Consider the following 19,444-nt stretch of genomic DNA (forward strand, 5'->3'; position numbering starts at 1 on the left):
TTCATTTACATGCTGTGTAAAACCAATAGTGTCTATTAAGGAGTTAAAAGTAGTGCTGAGACAGTTGCTGTCAACATTTACATGAATGTTAAAGTCTCCCACTACAATGACTTTATCTGTGCTAAGAACTAAGTCAGATAAGAATTCAGAGAATTCAGTTAAGAACTCCGAACATGGAGCAGGAGGAAGGTAAACAATACAGTGAGTTTTAGAGTCTGGGTGAGAAAGGCTCAGAGTGAGGCTCTCAAATGAGTTATAACTATGTTTAGGTTTAGGAGTAATTAATAAATCTGATTTATAAACTGCTGCTACTCCTCCACCTCTACCTGTACTTCTTGGAACATGATAGTTGATGTGACTCATTGAGTCGACTCATTTAAAGTAACATATTCATCCTGCTACAGCCAGGTTTCAGTGAGACAGAACAGATCTATGTGATGGTCACTCATCAAGTCATTTATTAACAAGGATTTAGATGAGAGAGATCTGATATTTAATAAACCACACTTTATTAACTTACTGTTACTTTTTTCCGTAAGAGGAACTGTTTTGATGTTTATTAAATTCTGATACAGTAAGTCACTCCTCTTTGATTTGTGTGTGACTTGTATAGTTTAGGTGGTCGAGAAGCAGACACAGTCTCTATGCGATAACTAAGACTAAGAGTGGGTGGCGGCTGTAGAGAACATGCAGAAAGGCGTGTAAGACTGTGACTCTGCGTCCTGGGCTCCACTCTGAGTTGTCGATCTTTTTAGATTAAATGAGATTAGAGAGCAACACTGGTTGGTTGGTTTCATTTCTAACAACATGAAGTAATGGCGTCTCCCTTTATTAGAACTGAGAGACTCAAACAATGGGAAACAGAAACAGCATCTGTGTTCTCAGGTGCTGCAGATTTGTCCCAAGGACATGCGAGCGGACATTTGTGTCCACCTGAACAGGAAGGTGTTCAAGGAGCACCCAGCGTTCCGTCTGGCCAGTGACGGCTGCCTGCGAGCCCTTGCCATGGAGTTCCAGACCTCCCACAGCGCACCGGGCGACCTCATCTACCACGCTGGAGAGAGCGTGGACAGCCTCTGCTTCGTGGTGTCGGGGTCGCTGGAGGTCATCCAGGACGACGAGGTAGTGGCCATTTTAGGTGAGTAAGTCTGAACCTTCCCTCCGGCTGACACCTGATTAACCAGCCTGATTCCTGCTGTTAAACACTGATTCCTCTGACATAAATCTAGAACTGTGACTTATCTTTTAAATCGGATGGATCATTATTTACAGTGCGCAGGCAATTAAGTGCATGTATGTAAACTCTGGATGTTCCACTAATGATCAGGATCTTGTCCATAAAGAGTAGTTATTCATTAATCCATGTGTGGTGGAAATTTTCCATAAAGAAGTAGATGAGAGAGAGTTGTCCTTTTGTGCGATTTATTGAAATAATAAAGAAAATAAAAATAATGGGGAAAGCAAATAAAAAGCATGGATGTTGATCGTGCACATCAACAAACCAAAAACCAGCTGGGGAGATCAGTGCACACACCACGAAGGTGTGATGCAAAGAGCCCACGATCCTCAAGTTGCTTCTGCCTTTTAGCTTCTCTGTCCGACTAGGGTGGAATGTCTTTCTAACCCAATCAAATTACATGCACCATCTCCTCCCTGTCGCAGTGTGTGTGAAGATTTTTACTTTCTCACACCTGCATCGCTGACGTCCAACTATCTGTGAGAAAGGAGCACCAAGTCTCAACAGACAGAGACACAACTCCCCGACCTTGGGTTTGGGAGCTAGAGTTGAGAGTCTATCAGGCAGAGACAACCATTGAACAATCTAGGTGAAATGTCAAATGCATACAGTAAGACAAAACATAAGATATTAATTGCAGAACATAAGTCATAACTCGTATAATAACTGCATAGAAATAAGGAAGAGACATAGAAATAAGGAAGAGACAATTTTTGCCATAACACTCCCCCCCTTTTGATTACACATTAATCAACCACTAAGAAGAAAAATTGTCAACATCACATTCTGTAATAATAAAAGATCCTTGCAAATGAAACAATAAGGGTATTAACTCATCAAGATTCAAAATACACCTTCACATAAAATGGAAGTAACTAAGGGACAAAAGGTTGGGAGCTGTTTTTGGGTAGTTATACAAGAATAACCTCTGTATTGGCATGTGAAGAAAATAAGCTCATAATCATATTTGTATCAGATTATATTTTGTGATTAGATAGCCTAAGATCATCGTCAAAGTCATTAAGTAAATTAGAGTTGGGGTTTTTGAACATAGTGCATTGTGTCATCTCATACGAGAGTGTTGCTGAGGTCGCACGCATGATGAGACCTCTAACCAGTGGGATAACGCAAAAACCAAACAAGAGAATCACAGCCATCTCAATGATAAAGGAAACAGCTGCGGACATGAGAACAGATTTCCATTTTCCAGACATTTCGTCTAGCCAATTCCAAGAGGAAGAACCTATACCAGAGTTAGCTGAGACTCTGAAGGCCGTGTAGCGCCTTCGCCACAATACCATTAGAATCAGTGTTATTCAGGATGTAAGTACAACATGCCTCTCCAAACATAACACAAACGCCTCTTTTCTCTGCTAACAACGTGTCTACGGCCATTCAATTGTAATGTAATAAAGACAATTAATGTATGATAGCCATACGTTTCCGATGGGGTTCTGTTTCATATATTCTTAAGATAGATTTAATGCTTTCGGATCTTTAATTGTACATTTGCGTCTAGAGCGAATAGGAGATTCAGGGATTTAACCAGAATGATGATGCATATTTCCGCTTCTGTTGTCTTTCATCTGTAGATGAAGGATAGAACTAATTGTAGCAGTGAATAAAGTGATTGTGAGCAAATTAAACACCAAGTCAACTTCAGGATATTTAAACTCAGTGTTGTTGTTGTTGTGAATTTTCTCATTCAAAAGTAGTGTGTAAAGTTACATAGAAACATCATATGCTAAAGGCAATAATCCAAGTAACATAAAATGAAGTCTAACAAAGCATGTTTACAATTGATGTCTCGTAACAATCTGCTTCTTCCTGTTGAACAGTAGCGTTAGATTGTTTCCAACCTGTGTGTTGAAGTATTGACAGTTCGTTGGGGTTCTTCAGGTTGTGATCAGCTGATCACAGAGACACTTGGGATTCGTTATCACCGCCAGGTTTCCTCCCAATGTCGTCTGAGTCACTGTCACTCCCGTGATGTGAAGAGTCTACACGTCGTCCAGCGTCGGCAACTCAAGGCTGCTCGTGTGTGTGTTTTCTCAGGAGCGTGTGTGTAGATGTATGATCTGATAGTGTGATTCACCGGTGCAGCTTCAGGCGGCGCTTGGCTCACACCTTTAGCTGAATGGTCAACGCAGCCTCGCCTCAGTGCGTGTGTGAGCACAGCGAGGGTCGTCCTTCTCAGTTCTTTTCGTCAGTGGTGGCTTTCTCGTGTGGTGTAGATGTAGATGGAGGGTCGTCTGTTGGATCTGGGACCTTCCTGCAGTGGATGGAGTGGATCCAAGTCACTCTCACTGCAATCTTTCAGCCGTGTGGGTCGTCAGAAGGACCTGGAAGGGGCCTCGCCATCGTTTGGAGTCCCAATGCTTCCTCCTGAAGTCCTTAACAATCGCCCAGTCCCCTGGTTGGATGGTGTAATGGTCCTGTCGCCTGTTTTCACCTGTTGGGAAATCTGAATTGTGGGGAAAAAGGTGTTTGGGCGGCACGGCTGCCATCAGGCCCAAACCAGACTCCATGGCTACAGGTGGAACCATGCGTCAGCCAGAGTCTGCGTTCCTGTGAGGTAGAAAATGTTTAAAGCACAGGGAGGAAGGAAAGGATAGAGAGAGTTGGAGAGGGAACAAGAGGAAACGAGGATCAGGAGAGGGAGGGGTTGTTGGGCAGCGACCTTCGCAGCAGCGTCTGCAGCTGCATGTCGGCAGAAACAAAGTCGTCACTGATGTTGGACAGTTACAAACAGCATTAGCTGTAGGTGGCAGGACAGCGTCCAGCAAAGCAGAAACTAATCATGATGTAAGATAGGTTTGCAATCAGACTTCAAAGCTTCCCATGCTTCCAAGGAGAACCAACGTGTGACAAGCATCTGTGGAGTCTGTAGATGGTAACAGTCTCTCCTTCTGCTAGTTTACTAGCTTCAGTCAATACGATCAACTCTGCAGCCTGAGCAGAGCAGTGTCTTTGCAAAGCGCCAGGCTTCACGATGGACTCTTGATAGTAATTTTCAGCATGTTGAGCAAGGTGGTGTTGTATCTAAGCCATCTGGCTGTAGAAAGATGTGATCTATTCCAAAAGAATCAAAGACAGTATGAGGACAAAAGAAGTCGTACAACCTGATTTCTCATCCACTGTTTGAGTGAAAGGTCGCGTAGGGTCAGATCAGGAAGACCCAAAGTAGGAGCCAAATGAAGAGCAAGCTTGAGGTCAGTGAACGTTGTTCAGCCTCAGACGTCCACGTGAGACAAGAAGTGGACGATGAAGACGTCTGCATCAGAACCCTGAGTGGGGCCTCAAAGACATTTAAGTTAGGAACGAAAGTCCTACAATAAGAACAAAAACCTAGAAAAGACATCAGCTGTTTATACGTGCACGGTTTAGGCAGGTTTCAAATTGCTTCAAATCTGTTGGGTGAGATGGATTTGCCATCAGCTGTAATTACAATGACCCAGAAAATAACCTTTGTCTGAACAAAGTGTAATTTAGACAGGCTCTCTTTGTGGCCTGTAGCATCCAATGTTTCAGTAGCTTAGTGGTGTCTGCAGTAACGCCATCTATGGCTTCCTTTAAGAGGGTGTTGTTGTTCACATGGTCTGTGGTCAGATTTAGGTGTGATGACCACTGGTTCACATCCTCTGATTGAACCTACATCATGTCTGTGTGTGAGCCACAGGGAAGCAGGGCTTCCTGTAAGGCTGAGTGTTGGCTCAGAGCGTCCTCTGAAAAATAAAAATAAAAACAAAAGCATGTAATGTGGGTAAATACGTCACATGGGGTCAGAAGTCGTTCACCAGTCTCCACCCCGTTGACATCTGATCACGAAAGGACCCACGTCCTGCATCTGTCTCCATCATGTTTTCACAGAGGGACGTGTGGAACTGTAGAATAAAAATCAAAAATCTTTTTGTTCGTTAGGAAAAGAAATCGCAAGCGCAGACCTGTGTTCATCCCAAAAGAGGGAAGTTGAGGCCAGTTTGTCAGTGTGTGTGTGTGAAATCATAAACAAGCTGTGATGCAGCCTGTGTGAGGGCCTCAGTTACAGCCCCCCCCAGCAGCTAATGATAAGAGCACAGCTGAGCTGAAGTTAACACCAACAAAAGAGGGATTATTTAGAATGTCTGTAGACGTAACCTGCACTCCGTCTGGAGTGGAAATCAATCAAATATCTAAACTACATGAGATCTCTTCCTAAAAATTTAACTGGGCACAAGTTTGAAAGCAAAGATGAATGTTAAGGTGTCTTGCTGTCAGATGTTGCACAAGACAGTGAAAGAATTAGTTTTTCTTTAATAGTCTGGTACGTACAGTAATTATTATTACTTCTCTCTAATAGTCGTCTTCCCTTTAATAGTCATTAATAGTCTGTTTCAGTCAGTCTCAGTCTTCCTATAGTCTGTTTTTTTGTTTCTTTTTCTACCGTCTGTTTTGTTTTCTCTATAGTCTGTTTTGTTTCCTATAGTCTTCTAGTCTGGCCAGACAAACCTATATTGTGCACAAACCCTTTTAGAAACATAGAGGATTTTATTACTGAATTTGTTGCAAGTTAAAATAGTTTGAACCCATCAGACTGTAAAGTCATGCAGCAATTGTCATTTAGCTGTTTGTCATCATTTTAAAATCACTCTGTGGGATTTTTTTAAGCAAAAAGCGATTCTTCATTGCGAGCAGATAAGCATGAACATGAATTTGAGCGTGTATCAGCTGTAAGCGTGTTTCTTCATTGCGTGTATGAATGTGTGTGTGTGTGTGTTTGCGGTACCGTCTTGTACGTCACGTGAAAAGGAACCGTCACCTTCCTCCTTCCCCAACCATCAGTCTGATGTGAGCGCCAGCGGGTGAAGCCTTCCAATGGGACAGTTGTTCCTCGATGACAGACCTTTCCTGGATGCTTGGATGCAGCTCTATTGGGCCGATCACGTCTGAAGCCTCTCCTGTTGTTTCAACCAGTGTCTGTGTCAGAGCACGTTTTCCCTGCTGTTGCTCTGTCCTTGTTTTCCTTTGCTGATTGTCATAAGCAGGTGTCTGTCAGACACACACGCGTGTATGACACTTTCGCGGCTTCAGAAGCTTCAGACACAGTCCTTTCATGCTGGTGCAGGCCTTGTAGTAGCTGGTTCATCTGATGAGCCCAGAACGTGATGGCTGCAGACGTTGTGGGAGTCGCTGAGGCGTCCATGCTGTGGTCTGTGTCCTCCAGCTGCTGTGGTGTCAGAGCTTCCACCCTGTTCTGGTTGTTGGTTGGCGCTTCTTCTCCTTCGGTTCTTCTGCTGATGGTGGGAAAGGAGTCCAGATCCGGATTTACCCTCATCGCGCTCGGTTCTGCATTAGAATAGAGAGCAGAAACAATGGGAGCATTTGCTCTTGACATGACGTGTGTGTGTGTGTGTGTGTGTGGTGTATGTGTGTCTGTGGCAGAGTGCAAACAATTCTTCCCCAGAGTTGTTATCTCCTTTCTTTCCGTTACTTTCATCTTTTGTTTCTTTTAGGGCTTTAGTTTTGATAGTTTTGCTTTTTCAAGTATTTTCTTTTGTCTCTAATTTTTCTTTTAAGGTGCATATGTCCTTACACAAAGCGATTCTCCTTTTGAACCCATAACCAGTTTCCCACTCATGGAAACATAAAACGCACTAATAACCATATTTACTTTTTACTTTTAATTACCTTTAGTTTTGTACGGTTGCTGTCTGGTGGTGTAGACTCAAATTGCCCCGAACCCGTCTTTCAGAGTCCGGCGGTTTTCTGCCTTAGATTTTTATGTGTTCCGGCCGGAACCTTTTTTCGAAATTTCTCTTCCACGGACGTCTCCGTAGAAAGGGAACCGCTCAGATCAGCGACAGGGTTCTCGGAAGTGGTCCCTCACCGTCAGGCCCCTCTAAGACCCGGGTCCCTCGTATCTCAAAAACACTTCCCCCTGCAAACGCGCTCCGTATTTCAGAAGCCGTCTTTTATTTCCTTGTCCACACCCTTTGGACTGCGCTCAGATCTGCACACTGGTCTGTATCCTCAGTACAGACAAAACAAGCTCGGTTCCACGAGCCAACCCTTAGCAACCACCGTCTCGACCACCAGGGCAGACTTTGACCTAATTAATTTTTACCCGAATATTAAATTTTTTAATTAAAAAAAATTGTTTGGTCCTAATTATTATATTTTAGATGTTTTCAGCCACATAGTCGTTTTAGAAATATTATTATCTCTTTTCCTAGTTATATTTTCTTTTTGTTTTTTCCCAAATTAAAAGGAATCTCTCTCACCGAGCCGAGCCAAATTAGGATTTGAGTTTGAATCTGAGTTCGTGGATCTCGTCAGAGGCGATTCAGACGGGTGAGCAGTCCTCCCAGCTCTGAATGTCTGTAGAGGTTTGGAGGCTGAGCGACCCTAGTCCTCAGGACTATCGTCCCTGGTCACACCGTCCAGACGACCTGCCGCGGGATCCTGCCGACAACGCCAATTTCTGTGGTGGAAATTTTCCATAAAGAAGTAGATGAGAGAGGGTTGTCCTTTTGTGCGATTTATTGAAATAATAAAGAAAATAAAAATAATGGGGAAAGCAAATAAAAAGCATGGATGTTGATCGTGCACATCAACAAACCAAAAACCAGCTGGGGAGATCAGTGCACACACCACGAAGGTGTGATGCAAAGAGCCCACGATCCTCAAGTTGCTTCTGCCTTTTAGCTTCTCTGTCCGACTAGGGTGGAATGTCTTTCTAACCCAATCAAATTACATGCACCATCTCCTCCCTGTCGCAGTGTGTGTGAAGATTTTTACTTTCTCACACCTGCATCGCTGACGTCCAACTATCTGTGAGAAAGGAGCACCAAGTCTCAACAGACAGAGACACAACTCCCCGACCTTGGGTTTGGGAGCTAGAGTTGAGAGTCTATCAGGCAGAGACAACCATTGAACAATCTAGGTGAAATGTCAAATGCATACAGTAAGACAAAACATAAGATATTAATTGCAGAACATAAGTCATAACTCGTATAATAACTGCATAGAAATAAGGAAGAGACATAGAAATAAGGAAGAGACAATTTTTGCCATAACACCATGACAATAAAATGCTGCAACAGAGAGCAGAGGCTGTTTGTGCTGCTGTCGTGTTGCATTAACGCATCGTCTGACTGGGACATAAATGTAAATGAAAGCAGTTCTTTTTTTGTCAGACTCGAGGTTTTACTTCTGTGTTTGACTTTTTATTTCCATGCTCAGTTTCACCTGAACGAACCCAGTGGTGTTGAAATTTCCCTCAGTGAATTTACATCCTCTGAGTTGTGTCCTTTAATGATCTCCTGTCGTCACCAGTGCTCATCTGATCTGGTTTTAATTTTAGCCTAAGGTATTTTAGTTCCACCCTGTCAGTCAGGTTTCAGACCATGTAAATCAGACCAGTTAAACTCTTTGTCTTCCCTGTGAACAACCAGAACAATTTTTGAGAACACGTAATCACTCTGGTTTTTAAAAGCTGCCTTAGAAGAAGCAGAAATGAAATGAATTGATATGTCACTGTTTATTTTTTCACAACCTCAGCCTCACTCCAGAGTGAACACTTTCCAACAGGAACCGTCACCTGCCTCTCAGAAAAGCGGCGCCGCTCCGCTGCTTCCTCAGCACTTCAAAACCACAAAGCAGCTCCATGGCTATTTTTGTCGTCGTGTGTAGAAACAATGCTTAAGGGCCTTATTAGGAAAACATCAGTTTTACGCATGAAAAGATATTTATGGTTTTTTTAAAGTCACCTTTTTTTCAGCTGGTGCAGTGAGAGTGTGGCTGAACGAACAGCTGTGGGAGTCATTATGCAGCTGCTCTGGTCACAGAAGTTCTCAGTTCAGTAACGACTGCCTGATCTTCACAGGCTCGGCTGAACCTGCTGCCAAGGCCACAGCGAGCCTCTGGACGCCAGCCTCAAGTTCACACCCAAATACCTTATGTTCCCTTACGCATACCTTATGAGGACGCATCATTGGGGACATCTGTAAGCTGAGGACGTGTGTTAATAAGAATAAGAAGGCCTTTAATAGTCTCACAGTGGGAAAATGTCGTCTCACAACAGCACATCAGTAAAAAAAGGACACAAATGAAAAGTTCAGCAGCAAATCAGATTAGGTTAAGTTGGCACAATACAACACTGTACAAGTGGGCAGAGTGGAGTAATGGGTAGGGTTATTGTATTGTATAATATAAATATTGTACAGAGTAAATGTCTACATAACCACTGATGGTTATCAGTTGTGGTGTGGGAGGTAACGGTGTGGATTGTATAGATCTTTCCGCAGCAGGTAGGAAAGATCTATGATATCTGTCCTTCACACAGCAGGGGTGGATCAGTCTGCTACTGAGGCTGTTGTCTTGGTGGCTGGTGTGGCTGTGTTGGCATCCTGTTCAGATGCTGTGGTTCCTCTGACCACGTCACCTCTACACATACCCAAGCAGGGTCATTATATCATCTTTTGTTTTCAAAGACATAAAAACTAAATGATATACATACAGTATGTCCATCCATTTTCATCCGCTTATCTGCGGCCGGGTTGCGGGGGCAGCAGTCTGAGCAGAGGGTTCTAGACTTCCTTCTCCCTGGACACTTCCTCCAGCTCTTCCGGTGGGACCCCGAGACGTTCCCAGGCCAGCCGAGAGACGTAGTCTCTCCAGCGAGTCCTGGGTCTCCCTCCACTTGGGGCAGGAACTCTCCTCCAACCTGGACAGAGGAAACCACCTTTTTCCGGTCGACAACCATGGCTTCAGATTTGGAGGAACTGATTCTCATCCCAGCCGCTTCACACTCAGTTGCAAATCGCACCAGCGCACGCTGGAGGTCCTGGCCTGATGAAGCCAACAGGACAACATCGTCTGCAAAAAGCAGAGATGCTATCCTGTGGACCCCAAACCAGACCCCCTCCGGTCCCTGGCTGCGCCTAGAAATTCTGTCCAAAAAAATAAAGAACTCCCTGATCTGTGTGTGTGTGTGTGTGTGGGTGTGTGTGTGTGGCTGCAGGTAAAGGCGACGTGTTTGGTGACGTCTTCTGGAAGGAGATGACTCTCGCTCAGTCCTGCGCCAACGTGCGAGCGTTGACCTACTGTGACCTCCACGTCATCAAGCGGGACGAGCTGCAGAAGGTTCTGGAGTTTTATGCCAACTTCGCCAACCACTTCGCCAGGAACCTGGTGCTCACCTACAACCTGAGGAAGCGGGTGAGTCCTGATTACAGACGCACAGCTCTTTACCAGACTGTGCTGGCGATGACACACACAAATAGAAAAGGTAGGAACAATTTGCTTGCAGAGAGACTCCAGCCTCGTTGATTTATATATTTCTGTCCTCTACTTCAAGTTTCAGTTGACGCGATACAAAAATGATTTGTTGTCCAGAACAGTGGCTGCTCTCAGGCATCAGCTGTGCAACAGCTCGACGTGGCCTGGAGTAGAAAATAAACACACCTTAATTAAAGCTGAATGCAATTATGAAATGTGTGTCAGCTCACCTATGTAGTTTTTAGTGTTTAAAAGCTAGTATAGTATGAACCGTCCAGTCTGGGGGTTCATCTGTGGCTGATGCACTGAACTGAAGCCGGTATTTACACAAATATTTCATTTCCTCAATTCCCACAGTACATTTATATAACAACAGAGTCAATAAATTCCGCGTTCACTGTAACTTGGAGTGTTAATGTTATCTGGAATTTGTCTGGAACACGGGTGTGAAGCTCCAGTCCTCCAGGGCCACTGCCCCCGCTGTTCATTGACTGAACTCACCTGGTCAAGGTAATCGATGTTAGCCGGAGCAGGGAGAGTTGGGAAACCAGCAGGACAGCAGCCCCCGAGAGCCTTGGTTTCACACCCCTGCTCTGGAATCAGCGGCTGTGGTCAATTACACCCAGAAATGACTTGTACGAAGGAGCTGACGCCTACATGTACCACTGAGACTACATGTAACAGGAAGATGGTCCTAAATGTAGAACAATGCCACAGAGTCTTTACTGGCAAGTGAGTCACATGATCACGGATTGACTGTGTGTTCACTGATGTCGTCGACTCTACCGACCTTACATAAGCTGCTTTGTTCTAGTGTGTTGTCCTCCATGGAACAGCTGTGGGGTGTGGAGGTGGATGATGACAGGTTCTTCCCTCGCCTGCTGCTGCATTGCAAACACAAGCCGCGCTGAGAGTCACAGAGAGATGGGTTTAGTTCCTGGACAGTTTTTTTATAATGCTCTGAGTCCATATGCTGGACGATGTTCCATCACTATCTGGGTCCAGATGCTGGACGATGTTCCATCACTATCTGGGTCCAGATGCTGGACGATGTTCCATCACGCTCTGGGTCCAGATTCTGGACGGTCCCCCATCAGGCTCTGGGTCCAGATGCTGGACGGTCCTCCATCATGCTCTGGGTCCAGATGCTCTACGATCTTCCATCACGCTCTGGGTCCAGATGCTCTACGATCTTCCATCACGCTCTGGGTCCAGATGCTAGACAATGTTCCAACACGCTCTGGGTCCAGACGCTGGGCGGTTCTTTATCACGCTCTGGGTCCAGATTCTGGATGGTCCCCCATCAGGTTTTGGGTCCAGATGCTGGACGATGTTCCATCGCGCTCTGGGTCCACATGCTGTACGGTTCTTTATCATGCTCTGGGTCCAGACGCTGGACGGTCCTCCATCATGATCTGGGTCCAGATGCTGGATGGTTCTTTATCACGCTCTGGGTCCAGATGCTGGACGGTCCTCCATCACGCTCTGGGTCCAGATGCTGGACGGTTCTTTATCACGCTCTGGGTCCAAATGTTGGACGGTTCTTTATCACGCTCTGGGTCCAGATGGTGGACGATGTTCCCGCATGATCTGGGTCCAGATGCTGGACGATGTTCCCGCATGATCTGGGTCCAGATGCTGGGCGGTCCTTCATCACGCTCTGGGTCCAAATGCTGGACGGTTCTTTATCACGCCCCGAGTCCAAATGCTGGACGGTTCTTTATCACGCCCCGGGTCCAAATGCTGGACGGTGCTTTATCACGCTCTGGGTCCACATGCTGGACGGTTCTTTATCACGCCCCGCGTCCAAATGCTGGACGGTTCTTTATCACGCTCTGGGTCCAGATTCTGGATGGTCCCCCATCAGGTTTTGGGTCCAGATGCTGGACGATGTTCCATCGCGCTCTGGGTCCACATGCTGTACGGTTCTTTATCATGCTCTGGGTCCAGACGCTGGACGGTCCTCCATCATGATCTGGGTCCAGATGCTGGATGGTTCTTTATCACGCTCTGGGTCCAGATGCTGGACGGTCCTCCATCACGCTCTGGGTCCAGATGCTGGACGGTTCTTTATCACGCTCTGGGTCCAAATGTTGGACGGTTCTTTATCACGCTCTGGGTCCAGATGGTGGACGATGTTCCCGCATGATCTGGGTCCAGATGCTGGACGATGTTCCCGCATGATCTGGGTCCAGATGCTGGGCGGTCCTTCATCACGCTCTGGGTCCAAATGCTGGACGGTTCTTTATCACGCCCCGAGTCCAAATGCTGGACGGTTCTTTATCACGCCCCGGGTCCAAATGCTGGACGGTGCTTTATCACGCTCTGGGTCCACATGCTGGACGGTTCTTTATCACGCCCCGCGTCCAAATGCTGGACGGTTCTTTATCACGCTCTGGGTCCAGATTCTGGATGGTCCCCCATCAGGTTCTGGGTCCAGATGCTGGACGATGTTCCATCACGCTTTGGGTCCACATGCTGGACGGTTCTTTATCACGCTCTGGGTCCAGATTCTGGATGGTCCCCCATCAGGTTCTGGGTCCAGATGTTGGACGGTTCTTTATCACGCTCTGGGTCCAGATGCTGGACGATGTTCCATCATGATTTGGGTCCAGATGCTGGGCGGTTCTTTATCACGCTCTGGGTCCAAATGCTAGACGGTTCTTTTTCACGCCCCGGGTCCAAATGCTGGACGCTTCTTTATCACGCCCCGGGTCCAAATGCTGGGTGGTTCCCCATCAGGTTCTCGGTCCAGATGCTGGACGATGTTCCATCACGCTCTGGGTCCAAATGCTGGACGGTTCTTTATCATGCTCTGGGTCCAGACGCTGGGCAATGTCCTCGCATGATCTGGGTCCAGATGCTGGACGGTTCTTTATCACGCTCTGGGTCCAGATGCTGGACAATGTCCCCGCATGATCTGGGTCCAGATGCTGGACAATGTTCCACCACAATCTGGGTCCAGATGCTGGGCGGTTCTTTATCACGCTCTGGGTCCAAATGCTGGACGGTTCTTTATCACACTCTGGGTCCAGATTCTGGGTGGTCCCCCATCAGGTTCTGGGTCCAGATGCTGGACGATGTTCCATCATGCTCTGGGTCCACATGCTGGACGGTTCTTTATCACGCTCTGCGTCCAAATGCTGGACGGTTCTTTATCACGCTCTGGGTCCAGACGCTGGACGGTTCTTTATCACGCTCTGGGTCCAGATGCTGGACGATGTTCCACCACGCTCTGGGTCCAGATGCTGGACGATGTTCCATCATGCTCTGGGTCCAGATGCTGGACTGTTCTTAATCACGCTCTGGGTCCAAATGTTGGACAGTTCTTTATCACGCTCTGGGTCCAGATGCTGGATGATGTTCCATCATGCTCTGGGTCCAGATTCTGGATGGTCCCCCATCAGGTTCTGGGTCCAGATGCTGGACGATGTTCCATCACGCTCTGGGTCCAAATGCTGGACGGTTCTTTATCATGCTCTGGGTCCAGATGCTGGACAATGTCCCCGCATGATCTGGGTCCAGATGCTGGACGGTTCTTTATCACGCTCTGGGTCCAGATGCTGGACAATGTCCCCGCATGATCTGGGTCCAGATGCTGGACAATGTTCCACCACAATCTGGGTCCAGACGCTGGGCGGTTCTTTATCACGCTCTGGGTCCAAATGCTGGACGGTTCTTTATCACGCTCTGGGTCCAGATTCTGGGTGGTCCCCCATCAGGTTCTGGGTCCAGATGCTGGACGATGTTCCATCACGCTCTGGGTCCACATGCTGGACAGTTTTTTATCACACTCTGGGTCCAGATTCTGGACGGTTCTTTATCACGCTCTGGGTCCAGACGCTGGACGGTTCTTTATCACGCTCTGGGTCCAGACGCTGGACGGTCCTCCATCACGCTCTGGGTCCAGATGCTGGACGATGTTCCACCACGCTCTGGGTCCAGATGCTGGACGATGTTCCATCATGCTCTGGGTCCAGATGCTGGACGATGTTCCATCACGCTCTGGGTCCACATGTTGGACGGTTCTTTATCACGCTCTGGGTCCAGATTCTAGATGGTCCCCCATCAGGTTCTGGGTCCAGATGCTGGACGATGTTCCATCACGCTCTGGGTCCACATGCTGGACGGTTCTTTATCACGCTCTGGGTCCACATGCTGGACGGTTCTTTATCATGCTCTGGGTCCAGATGCTGGACTGTTCTCTATCATGCTCTGGGTCCAGATGCTGGACTGTTCTTAATTACGCTCTGGGTCCAAATGTTGGACAGTTCTTTATCACGCTCTGGGTACAGATGCTGGATGATGTTCCATCATGCTCTGGGTCCAGATTCTGGATGGTCCCCCATCAGGTTCTGGGTCCAGATGCTGGACGATGTTCCATCACACTCTGGGTCCACATGCTGGACGGTTCTTTATCACGCTCTGGGTCCAGATGCTGGACGGTTCTTTATCACGCTCTGGGTCCAAATGTTGGACAGTTCTTTATCACACTCTGGGTCCAGATGCTGGATGATGTTCCATCATGCTCTGGGTCCAGATTCTGGATGGTCCCCCATCAGGTTCTGGGTCCAGATGCTGGACGATGTTCCATCACGCTCTGGGTCCAAATGCTGGACGGTTCTTTATCATGCTCTGGGTCCAGACGCTGGACAATGTCCCCGCATGATCTGGGTCCAGATGCTGGACGGTTCTTTATCACGCTCTGGGTCCAGATGCTGGACAATGTCCCCGCATGATCTGGGTCCAGATGCTGGACAATGTTCCACCACAATCTGGGTCCAGACGCTGGGCGGTTCTTTATCACGCTCTGGGTCCAAATGCTGGACGGTTCTTTATCACGCTCTGGGTCCAGATTCTGGGTGGTCCCCCATCAGGTTCTGGGTCCAGATGCTGGACGATGTTCCATCACGCTCTGGGTCCACATGCTGGACAGTTCTTTATCACACTCTGGGTCCAGATTCTGGACGGTTCTTTATCACGCTCTGGGTCCAGACGCTGGACGGTTCTTTATCACGCTCTGGGTCCAGACGCTGGACGGTCCTCCATCACGCTCTGGGTCCAGATGCTGGACGATGTTCCACCACGCTCTGGGTCCAGATGCTGGACGATGTTCCATCATGCTCTGGGTCCAGATGCTGGACGATGTTCCATCACGCTCTGGGTCCACATGTTGGACGGTTCTTTATCACGCTCTGGGTCCAGATTCTGGATGGTCCCCCATCAGGTTCTGGGTCCAGATGCTGGACGATGTTCCATCACGCTCTGGGTCCACATGCTGGACGGTTCTTTATCACGCTCTGGGTCCACATGCTGGACGGTTCTTTATCATGCTCTGGGTCCAGATGCTGGACTGTTCTTAATTACGCTCTGGGTCCAAATGTTGGACAGTTCTTTATCACGCTCTGGGTACAGATGCTGGATGATGTTCCATCATGCTCTGGGTCCAGATTCTGGATGGTCCCCCATCAGGTTCTGGGTCCAGATGCTGGACGATGTTCCATCACACTCTGGGTCCACATGCTGGACGGTTCTTTATCAAGCTCTGGGTCCAGATGCTGGACGGTTCTTTATCACGCTCTGGGTCCAAATGTTGGACAGTTCTTTATCACACTCTGGGTCCAGATGCTGGATGATGTTCCATCATGCTCAGGGTCCAGATTCTGGATGGTCCCCCATCAGGTTCTGGGTCCAGATGCTGGACGATGTTCCATCACGCTCTGGGTCCAAATGCTGGACGGTTCTTTATCATGCTCTGGGTCCAGACGCTGGACAATGTCCCCGCATGATCTGGGTCCAGATGCTGGACGGTTCTTTATCACGCTCTGGGTCCAGATGCTGGACAATGTCCCCGCATGATCTGGGTCCAGATGCTGGACAATGTTCCACCACAATCTGGGTCCAGACGCTGGGCGGTTCTTTATCACGCTCTGGGTCCAAATGCTGGACGGTTCTTTATCACGCTCTGGGTCCAGATTCTGGGTGGTCCCCCATCAGGTTCTGGGTCCAGATGCTGGACGATGTTCCATCACGCTCTGGGTCCACATGCTGGACAGTTCTTTATCACACTCTGGGTCCAGATTCTGGACGGTTCTTTATCACGCTCTGGGTCCAGACGCTGGACGGTTCTTTATCACGCTCTGGGTCCAGACGCTGGACGGTCCTCCATCACGCTCTGGGTCCAGATGCTGGACGATGTTCCACCACGCTCTGGGTCCAGATGCTGGACGATGTTCCATCATGCTCTGGGTCCAGATGCTGGACGATGTTCCATCACGCTCTGGGTCCACATGTTGGACGGTTCTTTATCACGCTCTGGGTCCAGATTCTGGATGGTCCCCCATCAGGTTCTGGGTCCAGATGCTGGACGATGTTCCATCACGCTCTGGGTCCACATGCTGGACGGTTCTTTATCACGCTCTGGGTCCACATGCTGGACGGTTCTTTATCATGCTCTGGGTCCAGATGCTGGACTGTTCTCTATCATGCTCTGGGTCCAGATGCTGGACTGTTCTTAATTACGCTCTGGGTCCAAATGTTGGACAGTTCTTTATCACGCTCTGGGTACAGATGCTGGATGATGTTCCATCATGCTCTGGGTCCAGATTCTGGATGGTCCCCCATCAGGTTCTGGGTCCAGATGCTGGACGATGTTCCATCACACTCTGGGTCCACATGCTGGACGGTTCTTTATCAAGCTCTGGGTCCAGATGCTGGACGGTTCTTTATCACGCTCTGGGTCCAAATGTTGGACAGTTCTTTATCACACTCTGGGTCCAGATGCTGGATGATGTTCCATCATGCTCAGGGTCCAGATTCTGGATGGTCCCCCATCAGGTTCTGGGTCCAGATAGAGATGGCGAAATCGAAGCCTTATGAATCACTGAGCAACTATGACACAGTTGGTCTGAAATCGACACATTGCTCGACACCATCATGACACAGTCAGTACACCGACATCTGCTGGTTGTGTGTGAGAACTGCTTGAGCAGACTGACCATCAAACCCTCGCTGATACGTGGTTGTTCAGGATCACAGTCTATGTTTTATTGTAACATATTGTAAACTTATTTAATCAAAGGTGTGTAATTGTGTTTCTCTCTGGATAATAATGTATAAGTAGCCTTGATGTGGCAAACATGTTTGATGTCCAATGTTTTTAGAGCTGTATTTATTCTTCTGCAACTCTGTTTATTACTACATTGAGGAGACATGTTTGTCAGTTAGTTTAAAAAAAATCAAAGACCTTTATTTCATTTTATTTTATTTTTCCACAGAACATGACTTTAATCACATTCTCACCACCTCTCCAGCTTTGCACGGCACTGATGTCTGACTAATAAAGATATGATATTGGAATTGCGACTTGTCAAAATGTAGTTTTAGTTTTTAATTACATTTTGAACTTGTCATAAATACATTACAGAATGTAATGTGAAACCTGACCATCTTATAGATCATCTCCGGACCGCTTGCCACGTTTATAAAGCTCTGACATACTAAAACAACCGTCCGTTCAAACTGCACTTAAGCCGCTCGGCAGTCACGTGACGTATCGACGTGATTCGGAACGCGCTCGAGATTCTGCTTGACGACACTTCCGTTTCAAAAGATCGACGCTGAGTTGAGTGGGAGGTCTCGAGTTGGACATCTCTAGGTCCAGATGCTGGACGATGTTCCATTACACTCTGGGTCCAGATGCTGGACTGTTCTTAATCACGCTCTGGGTCCAGATGCTGGACTGTTCTTAATCACGCTCTGGGTCCAGATGCTGGATGGTTCTTTATCATGCTCTGGGTCCAGATGCTGGACTGTTCTTAATCATGCTCTGGGTCCAGATGCTGGATGGTTCTTAATCACGCTCTGGGTCCAGATGCTGGATGGTTCTTTCCTGTCTCTTGTGTTTTTTTTGTTTGACATTGATAAATACTCCAGATCATTAAACCATCATGTCCACAGCTGTTGTCATTGTGATAATCTCTGCTTCTGGATTGACCAGCATCTGGATCTGCTCCCCTGCGTTCAGGGGCAACATTGACATACAGTAATGACTACTGCTGAGTTACACCTGATCAGCTGGCTCTCCTTTATTTTGAAGCACATCATCAACCAACATCAGCTGAACAGGTTCTGACCAGTAGGACCCTGCATGTGTTTACGTCAGTGTTTCACCTAATTTAGACAAGAAACTGTCCAACAAACTCCTGTTAGACTGATTTGGGACGAAAACGTGTCTGAGAACAGGTTGTTTATTTGATATGAAGCTCTCTCCCTAGTCAGTTTAACAGCGCCTCCATCTCTCGCGCTCTCTGTGCTGTCAATCGATGAGAAACCTATCGTGTCCTGTTCTGCTTGGCTGTGCAATAATGACATTGACACTGAGGAAGTAGCTGCTGGCAGCTCCCACCTCCGCAGCTTCATGTTACAGCCTCATCACAGAACATCCAACAGCAGCAGACCTCTCGACCTCACTGGCTTTTAAACTGGACTGTGTAAATAAAAGTTTGGTTTCCTTCTTTATGACCGACATGAGCTGCTTCTTCCTGTCTACCTTCCTACAGTATGTGTATGTGACTTGACGTGATGTTACAGTGTTTGCTGATCTGAGCTGACCTGTCAGCACCTCCTGTAGGGGCCTCATGGTGTGGGACGAGGTTTTCCGTGGCACAGCATGACAACGTGAAGGCAAGTCTAGTCTGTCATCTGCAGCCTCATAAAGTCTGGAGGAGGATTTCCACATGTTGGTGCCTCGGTCAGAGCAGCAGTCAGATTGTGTTTGCAGCAGCACTGGAACATTGGCAGGTCGGTCACGTCTGGGTTCCTTTCTTCTCATCACCCTGGAGAGTTCTCTGACAGAACCGTCTGGCTATTGCTGCTTCCTGCACATGACCCCATTTCATCCGGTCAGAGCTCGTGACTGGCTCAGGATTCAACGTAGCACTAATGTTG

At 47.5% G+C, this 19,444-nt stretch overlaps 1 protein-coding gene and 1 long non-coding RNA gene across 3 annotated transcripts in view; one reads left to right on the forward strand and one right to left on the reverse strand.

The window, feature by feature from the left end:
- The window catches only part of kcnh1b (potassium voltage-gated channel, subfamily H (eag-related), member 1b), a 44,169-nt gene that overhangs the window by 21,434 nt on the left and 3,291 nt on the right, over positions 1–19,444 (forward strand). The window contains exons 9-10 of one of the 2 annotated variants that reach the window (XM_029142173.3): positions 886–1,138; positions 10,239–10,435. In XM_029142173.3, the coding sequence (XP_028998006.1) occupies positions 886–1,138; positions 10,239–10,435 (450 nt within the window). Of the gene's footprint in view, positions 1–885; positions 1,139–9,837; positions 10,436–19,444 lie in introns of those variants that run through there. The other variant, XM_055511075.1, reaches the window with a different exon arrangement.
- On the reverse strand, positions 1,406–8,369 carry LOC129604519 (uncharacterized). The gene is made up of 2 exons (XR_008695448.1): positions 7,498–8,369; positions 1,406–3,805 (listed from the first exon to the last, which is right to left on the reverse strand). It is a non-coding gene; the product is annotated as an uncharacterized LOC129604519 (long non-coding RNA).

Source organism: Betta splendens, chromosome 1, assembly GCF_900634795.4.
Source record: "Betta splendens chromosome 1, fBetSpl5.4, whole genome shotgun sequence".
Classification (NCBI taxonomy): domain Eukaryota; kingdom Metazoa; phylum Chordata; class Actinopteri; order Anabantiformes; family Osphronemidae; genus Betta; species Betta splendens.